This window comes from Ceratotherium simum, chromosome 2, assembly GCF_057802395.1.
Source record: "Ceratotherium simum simum isolate JZ-2026a chromosome 2, ASM5780239v1, whole genome shotgun sequence".
NCBI lineage: Eukaryota > Metazoa > Chordata > Mammalia > Perissodactyla > Rhinocerotidae > Ceratotherium > Ceratotherium simum.
The window spans coordinates 2,961,832-2,982,506 of record NC_141901.1 but is presented as its reverse complement, the minus strand read 5'-3'; the positions used below and the strand labels follow the sequence as shown (position 1 = coordinate 2,982,506).

Genomic DNA, 20,675 nt, shown 5'->3' with positions numbered 1-20,675 from the left:
AGTGTCCTCTCCAGATGGTGGGTGGCTTCTCACAGACCAAGAAATCTAGGAGACCAAGGTAGAAGCTACATCTTTTATGACCTAGCCTCAGGAGTCACACACTGTCGCTTTGGCCATATGCTATTGAACACAGAAGTCAGCCCTGATCTCATGCAGGAGGGGACCATGCAAGGGCATGAAGACCACTGAGTGCCCTTTTGGAGTCTGGCTACCATAATCTTCCCTCTGGACTTAAAGGGTCCATGTCCCTCTTATATGCAAAACATACTAACTCCCTCCCCAGGTCCCCAAAAGTCTCATTCCTTTCTCTGTTCAAAGTTAAGGATCTCATCATCTAAATCTGTTCCAGGTCTGGATGATGCTCCTCAGGTATATTTCCTCAAGTACAGCTGTTTGAGTACAGTTCTTGATCTAAAGATCCATGAACAAAAGACACAGCTATTGGCGCCAAACAAACCCAACATACAAGGTTGGGACAGGCATAGTATAACCACTGTAGACACTCCCAAAAGGGAAGACTATGGGAGGCACACAGGAGTCACCGATTATAGTGAATACGAAATCCATTAAGGCACATGTTGCCAGTTGCCTGATTAGGGCTAAAGGCTTGCAAATAACGGCTCTTGGCTCCACCCTCTGGACTCTTACTTCTGCCCTTCCTTTCATATAAAAGATAGACTGTGTTTGCAGTTGACCTAAAAGTGAGGAACAGGCTGGGAGCCCCGTGGGGCTGCATTGGAGCCGCAAAGGGAAGGCTAAGGAACCTGGGCTTGCTGGACTCAGGGTTGCTTGCGGGCGACTCAGGTTGCTTGGTGGCAACAGGCCTACCCGGAGGGAGCAGGCGGGTTCATGACGCAGGCAGAGAAGGTGGGATGGTGCCCACCTGGAGAAAGGGAGACCTTGCTTTGCCAATGCAGAGGCAGGATGCTGAGGTACAGAATCTCCCTGGGTCTTGGCTCTTACTTATCACCCACACATTTTTAGGCTGATAATCGATGCCTTCTTATCCAGGACATCTGGTATGTAACAGTTTCCCCAGCTTGAAATTTCAAGTATTCCCTTGAATAACCTTCCTCAGCCCCCTGGACAGGGGCTGCCTTGGCTGCTGTGCTGCGACAGTATTGGTCAACAGCACAGAGTCTTGCATCACACCCCACACATGTGGCTGGGTGGGGGCCCCAGGGGCCAGGGGTCTGTGGTGCTGTCCTCCTCTGGGATCCTCTGACTTGGGCATTGTGGCTGCAGTGCTCAGAATAAAAGGCCTGGTAGGTCAGAAGCATAAGAGGACCCTGAGCTGGGGCTGGCCCCAGGCCATATTGGGGGCCCTTCCAAGAATGGTTGGGGGGTAGACACTGTGGAAGGCCTAATCTTTGGACAGCCAATGTGGAACTCTCCTTTGTGCAACTGTCTTGTTGAATCAATCAGCAATTAGGATTTTTTTTTTCTTGATGGATGGATACTCTGCTCTGAAGTTTTCATATGCAAAATTTAACTTAGTAGTGGCCAGGACCCCAGGTGTTTAAATCCTTGCCTCAAGGCTGCACAGCTGTCTCTCTCAGGGAACTCCAATCCCTCACACCTGAGATTGGTTTTTCTATTTTGGACTAATAGCGACTATTTATTGGAAATTTGCAAGGCACTGTGCAACATATCACACACATTATCCTCAGTTGTTTCTTGCAGAAGCCCTGTGAGGTAGGTATTACATTCATATTTCACAGAGAAAGCAAGTTTCAAAAAGAATAAGGCGTTGGCCCATGATCAAACTGCCAGCGAGAAGCCAAACCATAATTTGAGCCTAACCTGTCTCCCAGGTTTTTTAAATAAGCAATATGAGTTAATAAACTCATAAATAACATAATTACTTTAGAAACAACCCCCCCCCAAAAAAAACGCCTGAACCTTTGGGTACATACAAATAGCCAAAAACATTTTAAAATACTAGATTTGAAGATCATTTGTAGTATTTTCCTCATAACATGAGGGACAAATCTGGGACAAGAGTGGATTCCTTGTTATTGTTATCACCCCATGTAAATTAAAAAACGTGGAGGAGAAAATCCTAGCTGAGGCCTGTAGCATGCAAAAAAAAAAAAAAAAGTAAAGACCTTAATAAACAAAACCCTTAAGAAAAACATTCAAGAGGCCTGAAAGTTCATTTATTTATTTTTGTGAGGAAGATCAGCCCTGAGCTAACAACCATGCCAATCCTTTTTTTTTTTTTTTAATTTATTTATTTTTCCCCCAAAGCCCCAGTGGATAGTTCTATGTCATAGCTGCACATCCTTCTAGTTGCTGTATGTGGGATGCGGCCTCAGCACGGCCGGAGTAGCCGTGCATTGGTGCACACCCAGGATCCGAACCCCGGGCCGCCAGTAACGGAGCTCAGGCACTTAACCGCTAAGCCACGGGGCCGGCCCCTTCCTCCGCTTTTTTTGCTGAGGAAGACTGGCCCTGGGCTAACATCCATGCCCATCTTCCTCCACTTTATATGGGAGGCTGCCACAGCATGGCCTGACAAGCAGTGCCGTCAGTGCGCGCTGGGATCTGAACCCAGGCCGCCAGCAGCGGTGCACGAGCACTTAACCACTACCCCACGGGCCGCCCTGAGGCCTCCAAGTTTAATAAAACACAAGAGTTCAAGTAATTTTGTGCAACGGAGCTAAACTGAATGGAACGGGACCTGGCAGCGCTCCCACTCGACCCACTGGAAAGCTGACGGAGCACAAATGAACGAAATCGCTGTTGGCAGGGCGCGTCACCACACACGTGCACACTCGAGCCCCTCGCGCAGGCGCAGAGCTGGGCAGAAGGGGCGCGGCGGCGGGGGCAGGGCGGGTCACCACCCTCCCGCGCAGGAGTCCGCCCCGCCTCCCCGGGGCACCGCCCCGCTCTCTTCAGTTCCCGGCCTTGCCACTAGGGGCGGCCGCGGTCTCGCGGCGGCAGCAGCCGTGAAGCTGCGCGGCTGGGGTTTCCAGCCGGGCCCCTTTCCCAGCCGGGCTCCAGCATGGCTGCCCCCAGAGCTGCGGCTTGGGGAGCTGCCACGCTCTGGCTTTCCTGACAGCTCCTGGCTTCTGTGCTCTCCTCTTCCCCAGGCCACTCCAGCAGACATGTTTGCCAAGGCCTTTCGGGTCAAGTCCAACACGGCCATCAAGGGGTCGGACAGGTGAGGGAGAGAAGGGGCCTGCTCTGCCCGCCAGGGCACCCAGGCATCTCTCAAGCCCGGCTGGCCCACAGCCCTCTCTGGGCTCGGTCAGCAGACCTGGGGTGGAGGGCGAGGGGTACAGCCTGGGAAGGGTCCCCAGGGGGCAAGGGTGAGTTAGACAGACACATTTTGAGGGTAAAGATGGAGAGGAGGCCTGATTCCAGGCTGTCTTTTGGATATTCTAGTGAGTTTAAAAGAAAACGTTATTCAGTCCGCGCTGCAGTCTATTTAAGATGTGGAGGATGCAACAATGAAGGAACGCAGGATCCCTGCCCTCCAGAGAGCTTAGAGTCCCTCGGAGAGATCAGACGGGGCACCGAGAACTGCAAGCATTTGAGAAAGTGCCCAGTGATTTACTTGTGGGCAGGAGAGACAGATGAAGGGTGAGGTGGGAGAGGATGAGGCGCATGTGGTAAGGGGAACTCTACAGTGTTGCAAATGCAGGTATCACGTGGGGAATTTGGGAACCAGTGTTCTATAGTTCTTGGTGCCCTGGTATAGCTGTTAAATCATAAGCTGACAGATTTGCCAAGCATATGTGAGAAAGGAGGGTCTGAGGGCTAGGCATGGAGTCAGGAAGGCAGGGCTGAGTTTCCCATGTCAGGCTAACTTGGGTTGCTCACTGGGTCTCAATTTTCCTCTCTCTTTGTGAAATGGAAAGACGTGCCTCAGGAACATGTGAAAATAGATGAGACATTGGATGAGAAAGAGAATAGGATGTTTTGGAAGAGTGTGTGAGACTAGGGCGTCATAAACCAGACAGTCTTTCCTTGGCCCTCATGACTTTATAGTAAGTCCTTCTGAGTCCTCAATATTTATTAAAATCCATTCTGGCAGCATTCATACCAGGCGTTGGTGTGCTTTCTGCAGGAGAAAGCTTCGGGCTGATGTGACAGCTGCTTTCCCCGCTCTTGGAACTGATCAGGTCTCTGAGTTAGTACCTGGAAAGGAAGAGTTCAACATTGTGAAGTTGTATGCTCACAGAGGGGATGCAGTGACTGTGTACGTGAGTGGTGGTAACCCCATCCTATTTGAACTGGAGAAAAATCTATATCCCACAGGTATGGCAATAGGATGCAGATGGCCATTACTATAGCCCTTGCCTGACATCTGTTTCTCCTTATTTCCTCCATTAACCTCTCTTCCTTAAAACAGACAAGTGCAGAATCTGCCAATACCATCCCTAAGAATCTTTTTGGACCTAGTGGCAGTAGAATTGGGTCTTTCAAGACCAGAAACTGCTATAGGAGGGAGAAAAAAAGGGATAACACAGGGGCCAGCCTGGTGGCATAGAGGTTGAGTTCATGCGCTCCGCTTCGGCGGCCCAGGGTTCGCAGGTTGGGATCCCGGGTGTGAACCTACCCCACTCATCAAGCCATCTGTGGCGGCTACCCACATACAAAAAATAGAGGGAGATTGGCACAGATGTTAGCTCAGGGACAATCTTCCTCAAGTGAAAAGAGGAGGATTGGCGACAGATGTTAGCTCAGGGTCAATCTTCCTCACCAAAAAAAAAGGCAGGGGGGCTAACACAGAAAGAGAGTGGTTGCCAAGGGAAGTTCTGAGATGAAGGAACAATAGTGTATAGTGGGTTAACTAGCGATGGAGCAGAGGTCTTGAAAAGGGTGGAATTTCAGGGCATGTAAAAAATGTTTCTTAAAACTATCACTAGCAGGATTTTCTTAGGATACTGAAGAGATACTGTGATAGGAAAGGAGCTGGAGTAATTAAACTACATACCCAGCTGTCTTAGTGATGTACTTCAGTCGAGATATCTCACAGGGATTCTTTCTTTGGTTCTGCCTGGCTCTCAGGATCTTTGCTTTCATTCTTTGTCACAGATCTCAGAGACTCAGTGTCCTTTTCTCTTTTCCATGGCTGCTGACACCTACTTTGTCAGTGGGGCTTTGTTTCCTCCCAGCTCGGCTGCACAGTGTGGTGCAGCCTCCTTCGGCCACTCCTGCCGCCACCCCACTTTGCTGCTGTACAAACACAGGCCTTTTTTGATCTAGTTTTACTGCTAATCACTATGGAAACAGAGGGAGTAAAAATAATAAACATGAGAAAGTTCCAAAATTTCTTACAGGCTGGGGCCCTGTTCTTAGGTTACGTCCTTCTGGGGTCATAAATGGAATCCTCGTTGGGTCTCTGTCCCCGCTTTTATCCACTGTGGCGTTTTCTGCTGCTGTAATCCAGGTGGAACAATAGGTGCCTCCAAGTCTCAAATGGCATCCAGTTTCTTAAGTCTCTGCCTTCTTCAAGAATGAAACCTCTTTGGGCATCCCCTCACAACCTTCTCTCTGGCTTTGAGTCGAGTTTCTTTTCTATATCCCAATTAGAGTGGCCTTAGTGGTTGGCTTTGCCAGTTCCCTAGGGGATTGACGTTTTGGCAATAAGTGTTTTCTGGGTCTGTTTTTGGACAGTGTACACCCTGTGGTCCTATCCCGACCTCCTACCAACGTTCACAACATGGCCTCTGGTGCTCGAAAAACTGGTTGGGGGAGCAGGTAAGAGGATTTTCCTAGTTTCTGGCTATTGGTTGAAACCTGCTTAGTAAGGGCCAACTACTTTAATAAATATACCAGTTTCCTATGTTCACATGGTTGAAAAATGGAATTTTTCTCTTATGTGTGTTGTGTCTCTCACTTGGCTGCTTCCATGAGCTCTCTGGGCCCCTCTGACCCTGTTGTAAAGCTTAAATAAGGTAAAGTGATGTGAAAGTGCCTGTGCACTGCTCTATGCTGTACTTTAAATCAATAAGCTGAATTCATGAAACCAGGATAAGATAGATCATGGAATTAGAACCCCTCTCAAGGGAAAAGGTCTGATACTTGGGTTGCCATTTTTTATTTTCATTATGAATAACGTAGTTGATACTTGATAAATATTTGTTTGTTGAGTGAATGAATAAATGATGAAGTGAAAGGTGGAATTAGATGGAGGCAGAATGTTAAGTTGTAATGCTTCTGTTTTGTTTGCTGCAGATTTGATGCTGCCAGGATTAGTGGTGCCCCCTGCTGGTCTGCCTCAGGTACAGAGGGGTGACCTCTGTGCCATTGCCTTGGTGGGGAACAGGTACTGTGCCAGTCTGCTGTGCTTTTGGGGGAAACAGGTAAAACTGGGAAGGGGGGAATGACAACTTCCAAAGCATATAGCTAAAGGATTAAAAGAAAAAAAAACAGGTTCTTCTGGAAGAAACAGAGAGTGGGCCATTAGGGGGATGGCACTGAGCCTGTGGGGCATCCGCACATTTGGGCCAAGTGTTTTTGCAGCTGCTGCTGCTTCTCCCTTTTTTTCCTCCAGTAATTTTAGATTTACACAAGAGTTGCAAAGATAGTACAGAGTTCTGATATACTCCTAACCCAGCTTCCTGTAATGATAACACCTTACTAAACCACAGTCCAGTTATCAAAACTAAGGAATTAACATTGGTACAATCCTATTAACACAATTACAGACTTTATTTGTATTTCCCCAGTTTTTCCACTGTGTATTTCCACAATGTATTTTTTTCTGTTCAAGAACCCAATCTAGGATACCACATTGCAGTTAGTTGTCAAGTCTTCTTAGTCTCCTATCTGTGACATTATCTTGGTCTTTCTTTGTCTTTCACAACCTTGACACTTTTTTCTGTCATCTGCATCACTTCCTGATCTTTTAACTTTTTAATAGCTTTACTGAGATATAGTTTATATACTATATAATTTACCTGTTTCAAATGTACAATTCAAGGATTTTTAATATATTTACAGAGTTGTTCAGCCATCACCACACTACTTCTTTTTAAAAATAAATTAGGAAGTAATCATATGAACATTTCTGAAAAATCGCTCCACGATCCTCTTCTCCTAAAAGTAACTGTTATCATTTTGATGCATATCCTTGCCAACCTTCAATGCATATATACATGTGCATATAAAAATGTATGATTTTGGGTATGTATGTTTAAAAATACAAACAGAATTATACCTTAAATTGTTTTTCATTTAAGATAGTGCAGACGTTTTCCAAGTTAGCAAGCACAGATATGCTGAATCTTTTTACCTGCTGTGTGGTGATGGAAGAAATCCTGTCCTAGTGGACGGTTATCTCCAATTTGTCTCTGTCACAAACAATATCTTACTGATGCCTCTAGGGACACCAGTGCCAATATTTTTCTAGAGTGGCTACTGAGAAACAGACATGTTAGGCTGAAGATCAATGAGCGTATTTTCTGTTGCCCTACAAAATAGCTGTATCAGTTTTCATTCCCACCTACGGGATATATGGAGCCTATTTCCCACGCTCTCACCAACGCTGGATATGATGGGTCTTGTTCATTTGTGTCATCCTGAGTGAAAAATGACATCTCGTTATTTTACTGATTGCTTCTTTGAGAGAGAAAGAGAGAGAGATCGTAGGCATGGGAGAGGTCAGTGTTTAAAGATCTTATTTTTGCTACTCATGTTCTCCCATTTTCCTTGAACCTTTTGGAACCGAGTACCTAGAAGTGTTTCCTTCTTTGTTGACCTGTAGCAAAATTTGCATTTGAAAAGAATGGTGGTGTCATTGTTTTTCCCCCAGTACTCTATCCAAGATAGGAGAAAACTATGTGAATACGTGTTTGGCCCGCTCAGTTTGGCCTTTACAGTGTAAATGGGGATGAAGCTTGGGGGTTTATTAAAAATACAAGCCATGTGAGACTGAAGTTCTTGAGCCATTGACCCTTCTGGGGGTGGAAGAAAAAGACCCCTCTTTTAGGAACTGGGAAAGAAGGCAGATTCAAAGTTTCTGTGGCAGGAGCTGACCTGTGGGCATAGTAAGTGGGAGCGCCAGGTTAGCAAACATTTTTTTAAGTTCAGGTGTCGGGAACTCTGCCCTTGAATCTTCTCCCCCGGGGCCAGGCGACCTTGCCAGGCTGTTTATTCCCCCACTGTTATCCAGCTGGTCCCCGATCCTTACCGGCAGTGTGTGAGCAGTGCTTGAGGAACACTGCGCTAACAGAGGTTTCCTATTTGGGCTTTGGAAGTTTTTATAGCTACTATAAATGTGGTTGTTTTTGATATTCTAGACACACCCAGTTCTTAGATAGTTACACAGAGCAAGCCCTGTTATAAAGAGCCAACTCAGAAGGAACCTTTCTGGCTGGCACCACTATTTCTCTCTTCTCTTCCCCAGGGCATCCCTCAGACTAATTCATGGTGTGTGAATGGCCTTCCTTCTGAGCTTCCTTGTAGGATGGCTATGCCTTCTTTAAAGTAGGAGAAGTAATTGCTATTTTTGAAGTTAAAGAGAGGAAACTTTAAATATCCTTTCAAGTCCTGCCTGGGTTTCATTCATAAGGGGAATAAAACAAACAGTGCTAACGTCAGCAGAGGAGTTACTTATGCAGAAGGGGAATGTTTGTTCAAGGGATTTTTGAAAGGCAGATGTATAGGTAATCTGAAGAAAATTGAGACTGGACTGAGTTTAGTTTTGTGATACAAGTGGATGCTTCAGATTTGTAACTGTGGTGCTTGTAGCACATATGTGGAAAAGTGGGCCTGCCGTGTGCCCTCCTGGAAGACTCCCTGACCCCTGTCTCTGGCCTCCTCCTTAGAGCCCCCGTTGCCATCGGAGTTGCCGCCATGTCCACAGCTGAGATGCTGACTTCAGGCCTGAAGGGGAGGGGCTTCTGTGTGCTCCACACCTACCAGGACCACTTGTGGTGGGTTCAGTGTTTCTTCTGTTTTACGGAGAGCCGGGTGTGGGGAGAGAGCACGGGGCCTGGGTTCAGAAGGGAGAGTTTTGGTCCCTGCTGTGTCCTTAGGCACGTTGCTGACCCCAGACATTAATTTCCTTGCTAAATGTGGAGAAAAGATTTGTTTTTTTTGCCTCTTTGGAGAAGAAATTACAGAGAACTTTGATTATTTTCTAGGTGAATTGAATCCTAGGCCTGGAGGAAGGCCTTAGGGATTGTCTGCTCTGCCTCTCAGTACAGTGATATTTCTCGTTTTTATAGCTCTGGTCTGTCTGGCCTTGTCTGCCATGCACATTTAGGCATCTTCTGGTCCCAGGATGAGTGCTGGGAAATTCTCACTTCTGAATCCCAGTCAAAGCAGAGTTGATTGTCAGGCACCAGGGAGATAACCCGGTTACTTTCATGTTGTTCAAATTTCACATCCCAGATCGCCTCCCCATTATGGAAGTTACACTTTCTCACTGTAACAGTTGCTTTCTGGAGCCGTATACCAGTTTATTTTCTGGTCATTTTACCGAAACAGTCAATAGCGCTTTTCTCAAAAGCAGTGTACCAGGTCTTCTGGCCGAGCTTCGTGGCCAGGTAAGATTCATCCTTACCTTTTTAGCCCAGTCTTGGAGTTACTCATTTACAAGGATTGGCCAAGCCTTGCTTTGCTGGAGGTACAGCCTCACCAGCCTGTGTTGAACAGACATTGGAGGGCTGCTCGCTGATATTCTCCCAGCACCTGGTTTTCTCTCAGTCTGAGCAACGGCAGTCAAGGTCACCTTGTCTAAATTGTTTTATCAGTGGCTGCCTCAGTCCCCCCTCCCCTACCTTTTAAAAATATTTATGGTATTTACCTGATCAGAATAGCCCAAACATACACCCTGGCCTCTCTGTTAACAATACTAATAAGCCTTGCTGCAGCTGTTAGTTAGAACTTAGTTTGATTTCTGTGATCTTGCTAAGATGAGGCTTTTTGCTTTTACTTCTCTGCATGCTCTGCTCTGTGGCGCCGCTATTTTTCCTGTTTTTCTAAGGCTTAGTGGCATAAAACCATTGTAATCTCTGCTCTGGAAGTTCGATCGCACTCTGACTGGGCGCAGAAGCGCTGAGTGTGCAGTCCTTGAGCAGGCCCGGTGTGTGTACTGTGTTACATCCTCTGGGTCTTGGCTTTATATTTCACCAAACTGCACTGCAGATGCATTTGCGATCTTAATTTTGTTATTTAATTCAAAATGGTTTTGTTTTTAACTCATATGACGGGAATACTTTTGGGGACTTCTCTTTAACTACTTTTTCTTTAATCTTTCTCTGACCAGGATGTCAGTTAATATTATTATTATTCCTTTGGGATAGGGAGGAGGCAAGGATTACTCTCCCATTTCAGAGATGAGGAAACTAGGGCATGGGACTTATCTGGGCCCATAATTGGAAATAGTGTTGAGATCAGAGCCCAGGCTCTCTGCCTTCTCCTGGACCCCCTTGCCTGTGGCTTTTACTCTTTCTGGACTCCAGCTGACCCCCTGACCAGGTTGGAGAGTGTTGTGGCTGCTGCTTGGTGTTTCTGACGTGAGATTTTTCCAGGCGATCTGGAGGCAAGTCCTCTCCACCGTCCATTGCTCCACTGGTCCTGGATCCCCTGGATCTCAGTGAAGAGAAGGAGTCTGTGCAGGCAGACCCTGCCCTGCAGGGAGACATGAGGCACCTGACCCTGGAGGGAGAGGAGGAGGAGGATGGGGAGGTTCAGCAGATGTGCGGGGAGAAGTCTCTCTCAGAAGCCTCAGAAGACCTCAGCGTTGGGGGCCTGAACCGAGACCCCACAGACAGCAAGACCCTTCAAGGTATGGCTCTGGGAGCGGCCAGGCCCATCTGCTCTCGGTTTAGGAGACTGACGCGCTCCTGTCTGCTTCTGACTGGCACCAGAGCTCTAGGAGAGGAGGGCAGGTCCTTGTTTTTGGTGAGGGTGGTGCAGCAGCCCTTTGACACCTCCCTGGGGAGTCTTTTCCACAGGGGTTGCGTTTCCCTGGGTGCCAGTCTGCCCTGGCATTTGGGCTGATGCAGCCACAGAGCCCTGTATGGCTTCCTCTGGCTCTGACTTCTCTGCCAGAGAAGCACTCACTCCCCTCTCAGAGGTCAGCCCTCTTTAAAGTCTCAGTGCTCGAGAGAGTCTGGGAGCTTTGCTCCCTGGGAAGGGTTCCTTCCAGAGCTAAGGGGTGAGGTAGGGGTGGGACCAGGCAGGGTTTTACATGTACTGCACCAGGTGTTCCGTGTCACTCAGGAAGGGTGTGGTTCTTGTCTTTTCCTTGCAGAGCAAATGGATGAACTGTTACAGCAATGCTTCTTGCAGGCTTTGAAGAGCCGAGTCAGAAAGGCTGACCTCCCTCTGCTCACCAGCACTTTGCTTGGCAGCCACATGTTCTCCTGCTGGTATGGAAGGCATGATGTGGGCTGGAGGCCAGGGCTTGGGTCTCTCTCTTGTTCCTTGGCTGTAGGACAGGACAGGGTTGGGGGGGAATTGGTTGAGGGACATGCTGTAGAAAGAGTAGAGTGGAGGGTTATTCTGGCAAATAAACTGGGTCCTGAGTTTTAGAACTTAAATTTTAGCCAGTGAAAGGATGTGAAGGAGATGAAGGTTAAACTTCCCAAGATTCTCTGAGCACTGCCTCTGCTGTCGTGGTTCTGGGCTGTCTCTTGCGAATCTGGCAGCATGTCCTATCCAGGAGGAGTCCTGGGGCAGCCTTTTGTCAGGAGGCTTCTTCTGGAACGTTCAGCCCCCTCACACTTCTGAAAAGCAGGTGGGCCAGATTAGGTTGTACCAGGAGGAAGAATCGGTGTGAACCCCTAGCCCGCCTCCAAACACAGGCCGTCAAGAGAGAGAGGGTTACATGTGGATGAACCTGGACTTGGAAGACAGAGCCGTCTGGGCCCAAATGCCAGCTCCCAGGCTGTTGGAGTGAATGTGAACTCGTTACCGGGCTTTTCTGAGCCCAAATTTCCAGCACTTGTAGGAATGCTGTCAAGATTAAATAGCCTGACGTTTAATAAGCACCCAGTAAATATTATCATGTCAGGAAGTTTGCTCATTGATTTTTACCCTAAGACTGAACTTCTTTCTTTTTGAGAATTTTGCTTTGTTTTTTAAAAAGTCATTTTAATGTAATTCTCTTCCTATTTACATGTGGGTTTCTTTTTTTTTTTTTTTTTTTTTTTTTGTGAGGAGATCAGCCCTGTGCTAACATCTGCCAATCCTCCTCTTTTTTTGCTGAGGAAGACTGGCCCTGGGCTAACATCCGTGCCCATCTTCCTCCACTTTATATGGGACACTGCCACAGCATGGCTTGACAAGCAGTGCGTTGGTGTGCGTTGGTGTGCGCCCAGGATCCGAACCGGCGAACCCTAGGCCGCCGCAGCAGAGCGTACACACTTAACTGCTTGCACCACCAGGCCAGCCCCCTACATGTGGGTTTCTTTGAGGCATCCTATATGAGTGTGGGGTCTGGAGTGTGTGGCGGGATGCTTGTAATTTGTCCTGACCTTGCTGGGTTGCAAGTAACTGGGAGAGGAATCCTGGGATCTTCTCTAGAATAGAGGTTCTTAACCTGGGGTGGGTTCTAGAAGGGCTCCCTACGAATCCCACTGCTATTGCTTGTCACATTTTGAGAGAAGATGTAAGTTCTGGGGAGAAGGAACCATCATGGCTTTCATCAGGAACTTCCCCGTGAAAACTGGTAGCTCTCAGGTAGGAGTTAGCACAGATTTTCTATAAAGATCCTGACAGTAAGTACTTTAGGCTTTGCAGGCCATGTAGTCTCTCTTGCAACTACTCAGCTCTGCCCTTGCAGTACTAAGGCTGCCGTGGACAGTGGATGAATGGCTGTGGCCGGATTTGGCCTGCAGGACGTTGTTTGCCAAATCCTGCTCTAGGCCGGGCTGCCACAGTGAGCTTGGTATTGGAAAGGTTCACCTTAAGGTGAAACTTTTGAGGCCACAGAAGTTTGTCTAGTTTGAGAGGAATCTGAAGCTTCTATGCAGTACAGTGGCCGCTAGCCACGTGTGGCTATTTAAATTTAAATTAAATAAAATCTAAAATTCAGTTCCTTGGTCACAATAGTCACATTTCAAGTGCTTAATAACCACATGTGGCTAGTGGCTACCATATTGAGTAACAGAGAACATTCCATCTTTACAAAAAGGTCTTTGGACAGCAAAGCGCTAGAGTCTGTATTCCTCTCTGATGCCACCACTGGGCAGAGAGTTCTGGAACAGTGGCCTCTTTCTGAACGTGGAGGAGGAAGGCTGAGGAAAAGTGCCCTCCTCTCAGTGTCAGGCAGGTCCCACCACTACTGCTTTGTTAGCGTAACTTGCCTTTTCCATCTGCCATCAGCCCTGAAGGACGACAACTGGACATAAAGAAGTCAAGCTTCAAAAAGGTAAGCAGGTCCCTTCCCTGCATACCACACAGAGAGTTGTTAGGGCCACACATGACATCAGCTGGAGGGACACTGGGGAAGCTCTGTCTACAGGGCTCAGGCTAGAGTTCAGCTTTTTGATTCCAGGTATAAGGGGGGAAAAGAAAACTCTCCCTTGGGCTGAGGGCGTCGGGTGGGCTCCCACTCCCTCCCTTCGACCTTCTGTGTCTGATCAGAATTTGGAGAGGCTTCACCAGTTAGTCTCTAGCAGCTTCTCACTCCCAACCCTCAGGGTGGGGGCCTCCCAGTTCCTAATTAGACGAGGGCAGGGACTGTCACATGTCCCTCCCAGGAGCTGCCTTGCTCGGTGTCTGGCCCGTCATAGGTGCTCAGTGTGTGTGTGCAATCGATGAGGTCCCCACCACCGGCCCTCTCTCCCTTAGCTCTCTCAGTTCCTGCAGCAAATGCAGCAGGAGCACATTATACAGGTGAAGGAGCTGAGCAAAGGGGTGGAGAGCATTGTGGCTGTGGACTGGAAACACCCGAGGTGAGTGCCGGGGGCCTGGTCACCGTAGCTCAGCTGGCCCCAGGGCACCTGGGCCACGGACTGGGAATTGCCGAGACACTAGTATAAATGTGTTTTTTCTTTCCTTCTGCTGGGTTTTAGGATCACATCTTTCGTCATACCCGAGCCCTCCCCGACCTCCCAGACTATCCAGGAGGGTAGCAGGGAACAGCCCTATCACCCTCCAGATATAAAATCCCTCTACTGTGTCCCAGCCAGCATGACTCTGCTCTTCCAGGAGTCTGGCCACAAGTGAGTTTTTGGAGAGCAGCCCTTCTCTGCCTGCTTGGTGTTCTGGCCTATAGCCCCTCTCAGCCTGAGTAGTGTTCTTCTGTGACTGGCAAACCTGCTCTGCCCCGTCCTCCTTTCCTCCCAGATCCAGCTGCAAGCCTCCTTCCCCTGGGAAGTGTCTCTGGACTAAGTGAATGAGAGAGTAGGTCTCTCCTTTTTCTACCTGTAATTATTCTTCACACAGTCCTGCTCGCCTCACTCAGGAAAAGGGAAGAAAATAGAGGAAAAGCCGAGGAAAGTGCCCTGCAGAGCAGGGAGTGAGTCTGGTATGTGCAGCTTGTCTCCTGGCACAGCATGAGTAACCCCCCGCTCACTTCTCACCTAGGAAGGGGAGCGTTCTCGAGGGTGGTGAGGTCCGAACGATCATCATTAACTACGCCAAGAAAAATGACCTGGTTGATGCAGACAACAAAAAGTGAGTGGATGGGGAGGAGAAGGCTGTGGGTTAGGTGTTCATCTTTAGCAGACGTAGACACATCTGTGGGGGATGTCTGGGATGGAAGGGCGTGCAGGAGGCCGAGCCTTTTAGGAATAACCGAAACCAGTGGTTTCTAAACCCTGAGCTTGGACACCTGGAGTTATTGTGTAGGGTGTTCAGGTTCATACATGCTGTCAACATTGACTGTAGACCAGACAAGTATCATCTCATACATACCCACTGTGGATTTTCAAATGCAGATGCTATTGTAAGGAATAAAATGCAAACTTAAAAAAATTTTACTGAAGTCATCATAGCTTTTTGGTATTCTCTATTTTCTTAGTAAGTGGCTATAGGAGGTAAACTACTAAATAAAGAGTATTCCATTAATTTTTTTTTTTTACTTTCAAAAGACATCCTCTTGGGCCGGCTCCGTGGCTTAGCGGTTAAGTGCGCGCGCTCTGATGCTGGCGCCCCGGGTTCGGATCCCGGGCGCGCACCGAGGCACCACTTCTCCGTCCAACGCGAGACCGAGTCCCACGTACAGCAACTAGAAGGATGTGAACCTATGACATACAACTATCTACTGGGGCTTTGGGGGGAAAAAAATGAATAAATAAAATCTTTAAAAAAAAAAAAAAAGACATCCTCTTGATCAAAAAGTTGGGAACTACCGCCCTACTCATGGTTAGTAGCAGAACTGAGCCAAGAATCCTGGTCTTCGGATTTTTCCCATCTTCCTTCCCCTCCCACCGCCTGCTTCCCCTTTGTTCTAGGAAAGCATACTTGCACCTCCCATCCACAGGGTACATTGATTCATGGACTGTGGTCCCATAATTGGTTCTAATAATCCTGAATGACTATAAAGGACATATAAGAGATGAATCCTGAGCTGGTCCTTGGGTCAGAAGGGGCAGGGCTGGGATTTCTTTATTGCCTCTTCTTTCCTTTTAGTCTCGTGAAATTGGATCCTGTCTTATGTGACTGCATCTTAGAGAAAAATGAACAGCACACAGTCATGAAGCTTCCATGGGACAGTCTCCTGACCAGGTAGTAGGGATTGCTAGCTCCTTGCCAACATTTCTGTCCTCTTCCCTTACTATCTATCACACCTTATTATTTTTAATATTAAGAATTTCAAAAAGATTTAGGAGCAAAAAGAAGGCTGGGGGGAGTTGTCTTAAAGTCTTCAAAGGAAAGATTCTTATACTCTTTCTTTCCCACAGAACCAAAACTGAAAATAATTTATATCAGGAGTTAGCAAACTACAGCTGGGGGCCAAATCTGGCCTGCTACCTGTTTTTGTGAATAAGGCTTTATTGGAACACAGCCACACCCATTTATTTATGTATTGTCTGTGGCTGCTCTTGTGCTACAAGGGCAGAGTTGAGTAGTTGCAATAGAGACCATATGGCCCTTAAAGCCTAAAATATTTACTTTCTGGCTCTTTATAGAAAAAGTTTGTTGATCCTAATATATGTGATAGCAAGAGAAAATCTGGCTAGATAAAAGGGAGAAACTCCTCATGGTAAAGGTGTTCTCTAAAAGATGCATTATTGGAACATGTCAGGAATGCGAAGCAGCACTTTATCAGGCTGGGTGATGGAGAGTCTTGAGCAGGTGGTGAACTCTACAAGGCAGCCAGGGCAGATTTTCAGAAGGCCAGGCCAGTGGGCATTTTCCGGGGGTTCAGAACTGATGTTCCCTTCCCTGAATCAGTGGGTCCCGACTTTGGCCACACTTTGGGGATATGCTGGTCAGAGCTTCTGATTGAATTGGTCTGGGGTGCAGCTCCCTAGGTGATTTGAATGATTCTAATGTGCAGCCAAGGGCCAACCACTGCCTGCAAGATCAGCTTAGACCAGCTGCCTGCTAGTAGTCGGGTATGAGGAAGTGGTTTCTATTGGTTTTATTAGTCTACTATACATTAACTCCTGTTTAGGTGTTTGGAAAAATTGCAGCCTGCCCATCAAGTGACCTTTCCCGGACAAGAGCCCATTGTGAAGAAAGGCAAAATCTGCCCAATTGACATCACTCTAGCACAGAGGGCTTCTAATAAAAAGGTAATTTTAAAAAGACACAGTGTTTGAAGATGGTGATTTAATGTCCCTGCTAAGTTCTAGTCTCTCTCATGTGATTGGAGGTTTGTAGATAGGCCTCAGACACCTCAAAGGTTGTTTACGAAATACCTGTGTTTGTGTGATTGTTCTGGGTCCTGTATAAACAGGTAAAGCTGACTCCCTCACTCACTGCCCTCTAGGATTTTTGTGCTAGGAAACTTGCTAGAGCCTGGTTCCAAAGGTAAACAAGATTTTATTTTTAGTTTTTTCTTAGAACTATGTTATGGGCTTTCAGCTCTTACTCAGTCTGTTACCTCTTGGGCCTTGCTCAATGAAAATATCTTGTAAGGAACTGTTGAAGGAACTGAGCGTGTTTAGCTTGGCAACACAAAGTCGTAGGGAACAAATTACATCTGTCCTCAAATATGTGAAAAGCTGTCCTCGGGAAAAAGAGTGCACTTACTCTGTGTGCCTTACTACAGACAGAAATGGGAATCCTGGGTGGAAATCCCAAGAGGACAGACTTGGATTCAAAATAAAGAACTTTCTAGTAGTGTATGGTTGTGAGCATAGGCCTTGGGATTAGAGACCCGAGTTCGAGTCCAAGTCCTTTGCCTCGATGCTTGACCTTGAGCAAGTTATTTAATGTCTTTTTGCCTGAATTTCCTTATGTGAAAAATGGGGATAATACTACCTTATAAGGCACTGTGAGGATCAAATGAAGGAATATATGTGGTTGAAGCACTTAGAATAGTACTTGGCATGTAAGCATTCAGTAAATGAGAACCAATAATGAGAACCTTAATAGCCACTATTTCTGGAGTGTGTAATTATGTGCCCAGACTCTGTACTAAGCAATTTCTATGTATATTAGCTTATTAAAACACTAATTTTTATATTAATAATAGCAATTAGAATTGTCCAAAATTGAAATTGGGGTTTTCTAAAATAAAGAGTTATTTTCTGGTGGTCTGCAAGCAAAGATTAGGTGACCACTGGGGGAAGATGTATTCAGGGGTTCATGCATCAGGCAGGGGAGTGGAATAGATGTGACCTCTAATGTCATATTGATTCTGAGACCCTCTGGGGCTGGAGCCTCTCAACAGGCCTAGGCTCTTTGGAACTTTTATAGACTTTATTGAAAGCATCCTCCCTGACACACTCCTGACAGTAATGCATTTTACCATTGCTCATCATGAATGAGAGAGAACTGGTTTTAAGGAAACGGGGGGAATTGTGATTTTTAAAAAGTATAAGTACTGTTTTTCTTTTTTATCTCAAAGTCACATAATTGTCATTTGTGAAGTTGATGAATAATAGAAAAATGCCTGTGTTACTGATGAGATCCTTGGTATTAAGGAGTTATTGCTCATTTATTTTCAGGTGTGTTGACGGTTGTGTCTTTATGTTAAGAAGAGCCCTTATCTTTTGGAGATATGTACTGAAATATTTGTAGATGAAAGGATCGGTGTCTAGGAGGATTTGCTTTAAAGTAATATAGGAGTGGGAGTAGATAGGGATATGATGCGTCAGGGCTGGTCATGAACTGATAACTGTTGAAACTGGTGATGGGTACAGGGGAGTCATTATACTATTCTACTTTCATTTGTGTTTTAAATTTTCCATAATAAAAAAACTTTTAAAAAAGTATATGTTATATGTGGGATAGAGTATCTATCCCACTAAATATAGAACACATATATTGGATAGGGTCAAAAGAATCTATTTAGAAGCACAAAAATAAATTATTTGGATGAAAAGGTACCATGGTTGTAGGGATGGTAAATATAGGGGGTGAGAAGGCTGCTGAGGCTCCAGAAGGCCCTCTGGAGAGGAGAGCATGTGGTCTGCACCCACCATCAGTCTTCTGTCCCACAGGTGACCATGGTCCGGAACTTGGAGGCCTATGGTCTGGACCCATGCTCGGTGGCTGCCGTCCTCCAGCAGCGATGCCAGGCTAGTACCACCGTCACTCCTGCTCCTGGGGCCAAGGAGAGCCTGCAGGTCCAGATCCAGGGAAACCAAATCCACCACGTCAGCTGGCTGTTGCTCGGTGAGCATCCCCTCTGAAGAAGCAGAGACATTGGTCTAACTTGGCAGAAATCTTCCCACCAACGTAACTCACTCTAGTTATCATAATACATTTTTGTACATACATATATATGTATACATCTACATACATACATATACATATAGTTTTTAGCAGCCAACAAGAAGTGGAGCTAATGTTTGAATCAGATCCTTTGGCCCCCAGATTCAGTGCTTTCTCCACCATACTATTAGGATAGTTTTCTTCCTGGTTTTCCCTTTTTATAAAACGGTTGTTGAGCACCCAAACTGTACTAGGCACTTTGCTGGGCTTTTTGCGGGTGTGAGCTCTCTTAATCATAGTGAGGCTGCAGAACTGGTTGTTTTGCAGATGAGGAAACAGGTTCAGACAGGTTCAGTATCCTGCCCTGAGATATTCAACTGTTGAGTGCTGCCGCTGGGCTCTGAACTTCATTTGTCAGATGTCAGAGCCTAAGTTCTTTCTACCAACTCTCGGTCACCTTGTTTGTCCTCCATTCAAGCCACCCTCCTCCACGTCTCTGCTTGGGTCAGCTTTCTAAAACAAATGTGATCACATCTCTCCCCTCTAAACAACTCTTTATGCCTCTTCAGTGCCTTTAGAATCACTCCTAAGCTCAATAGACAAGACCCTCCCCATCCAACCCGTCTTCCATTCAGGCTCTCTCTGGCAGCTCCCACCCCTGTCCCAGGCCTAGGCCGTGCTGGTGTCCTCGCTGCCCCCATACACTATGTACCTTCACACTGGGGGCTCTCTTTTGTGCTGTTCGCTCCCTGGCATGCCCTCCCACAACCCGAATCTGCCTGGCCAAAAAGGCTCATTGGCCCAGCTCATGGGTCACAGGAAGTCTGTCTCAGAGCATGGCCCATTTTTTCTGTTTTCTTAAATTAGCATTTAAAAATTGCTAATGTAGCACTTTCCATTTGTGTTTATATTTCTGATAAGTGTCTGCAACTGGGCTCATTTTTTCTAATGTCTGAACCCCTGCTGGACTGAGCATCTTGAGTCAGAGACCTTGCCTTTTTCACTCTTTTGTCCTGCCTGGGGCCTGGCACATAGTGAATGCTCAACAAGCAGATTTATTCTGGGGCCTAAGGCAGCACCCAGCAGTTAACTTTAGAGGTGAGCCCCTGTAAGAAAGCGAAGAACCCCATGTGAGGTGCTGATAACAAATACAGAGGAAAATAGCCAAAAACATGACTGAACACAGACACGTTCTCTCTCAGGAGAACATTATAAATGCCTGAAATACACCTAGAAAGTAGCTGTCAGTGTGAAAACTGCTGAAATACACACTTCAGCCTCGAGGTGTAAGGATAAATGTCCATCCCAGAATGCATCCCACAGGAGTTGAGTTTGGGCTGGGTGTAGAAGAGCAGGTCACATGATGGGATCCTTTGAAGAGAGGCTTGACAGCAAGAGTGAGCACATGGTGGACAGGAGGGCCAGGAGGTAGCTGTGCGGGTCGGGGTCGGGGTCAGGGTCGGGGGCCAAAGAGGGACGTCGTGAGACGAAGGTGAAGCGGTGCAGAGCAAGCTCGTGCCCCACTGAGGAGTTTCTGCTTTTTGGATTGTAGAAGAGTATCAGCTTCCTCGAAAATACATCCAAGGCCTAGAAAAGGCCCCCAAACCTGGCAAGAAGAAGTGACAGACTCTTGTTTCATGCAGTTGAACCAATGGAAATCCAAGCTCTGGGCTGGTAATTTATATGAGCATTTTCAGCTTTTGCGAATAAAAAAATATAATTCTTTACCAAAATAAATTTTTATTCTAATCTAAATCTGATTTCCCTCATGTTTCCTCCACGTGGCTAAAAGATTGTACTAAATTTTCAGGGCAGCAGCCATTTTAAATGGACAGAAGAGGCTGTTGTGGAGTGCCTTTTCCATTCATGTAGTTTCATTGGTTCTGGTTCCTCCCCTGCTTTCAAGGCTGGACAGCCCTCCAAAGTTCAGG

The 20,675-nt window shown here is 46.7% G+C and overlaps 1 protein-coding gene across 3 annotated transcripts; it reads left to right on the top strand.

Annotated features, from left to right (window-relative positions):
* Positions 1-2,974: 2,974 nt before the first annotated feature.
* EIF2D (eukaryotic translation initiation factor 2D) lies at positions 2,975-20,499 on the top strand. Of its 3 annotated transcripts, XM_004425096.3 has the most exons (15): positions 2,976-3,166; positions 4,076-4,266; positions 5,629-5,712; positions 6,190-6,280; positions 8,784-8,891; positions 10,494-10,750; positions 11,219-11,336; positions 13,294-13,339; positions 13,762-13,865; positions 13,986-14,135; positions 14,500-14,589; positions 15,547-15,642; positions 16,535-16,655; positions 18,531-18,705; positions 20,297-20,499. In XM_004425096.3, the coding sequence occupies exons 1-15, from the start codon at positions 3,111-3,113 to the stop codon at positions 20,365-20,367; spliced, it is 1,758 nt and encodes a 585-aa protein (XP_004425153.1). In that variant the 5' UTR covers positions 2,976-3,110; the 3' UTR covers positions 20,368-20,499. The 3 variants fall into 3 exon arrangements, with proteins under 3 accessions (XP_087293404.1, XP_004425153.1, XP_014638951.1); XM_087437278.1 differs by lacking the exon at positions 13,986-14,135 and having other exon boundaries at positions 2,975-3,166; XM_014783465.2 differs by lacking the exon at positions 2,976-3,166 and having other exon boundaries at positions 4,089-4,207.
* The last annotated feature ends 176 nt before the right edge of the window (positions 20,500-20,675 follow it).

What these genes read in the sequence shown, in the direction of transcription:
- EIF2D (XM_004425096.3), top strand. Translation starts at nt 3,111, where the DNA reads ATGTTTGCCAAGGCCTTTCGGGTCAAGTCCAACACGGCCATCAAGGGG. An exon ending in AGACAGCAAGACCCTTCAAG is followed by an intron (nt 10,751 to 11,218) that starts GTATGGCTCTGG and finishes TTTTCCTTGCAG; the next exon opens with AGCAAATGGATGAACTGTTA. An exon ending in AGCCACATGTTCTCCTGCTG is followed by an intron (nt 11,337 to 13,293) that starts GTATGGAAGGCA and finishes ATCTGCCATCAG; the next exon opens with CCCTGAAGGACGACAACTGG.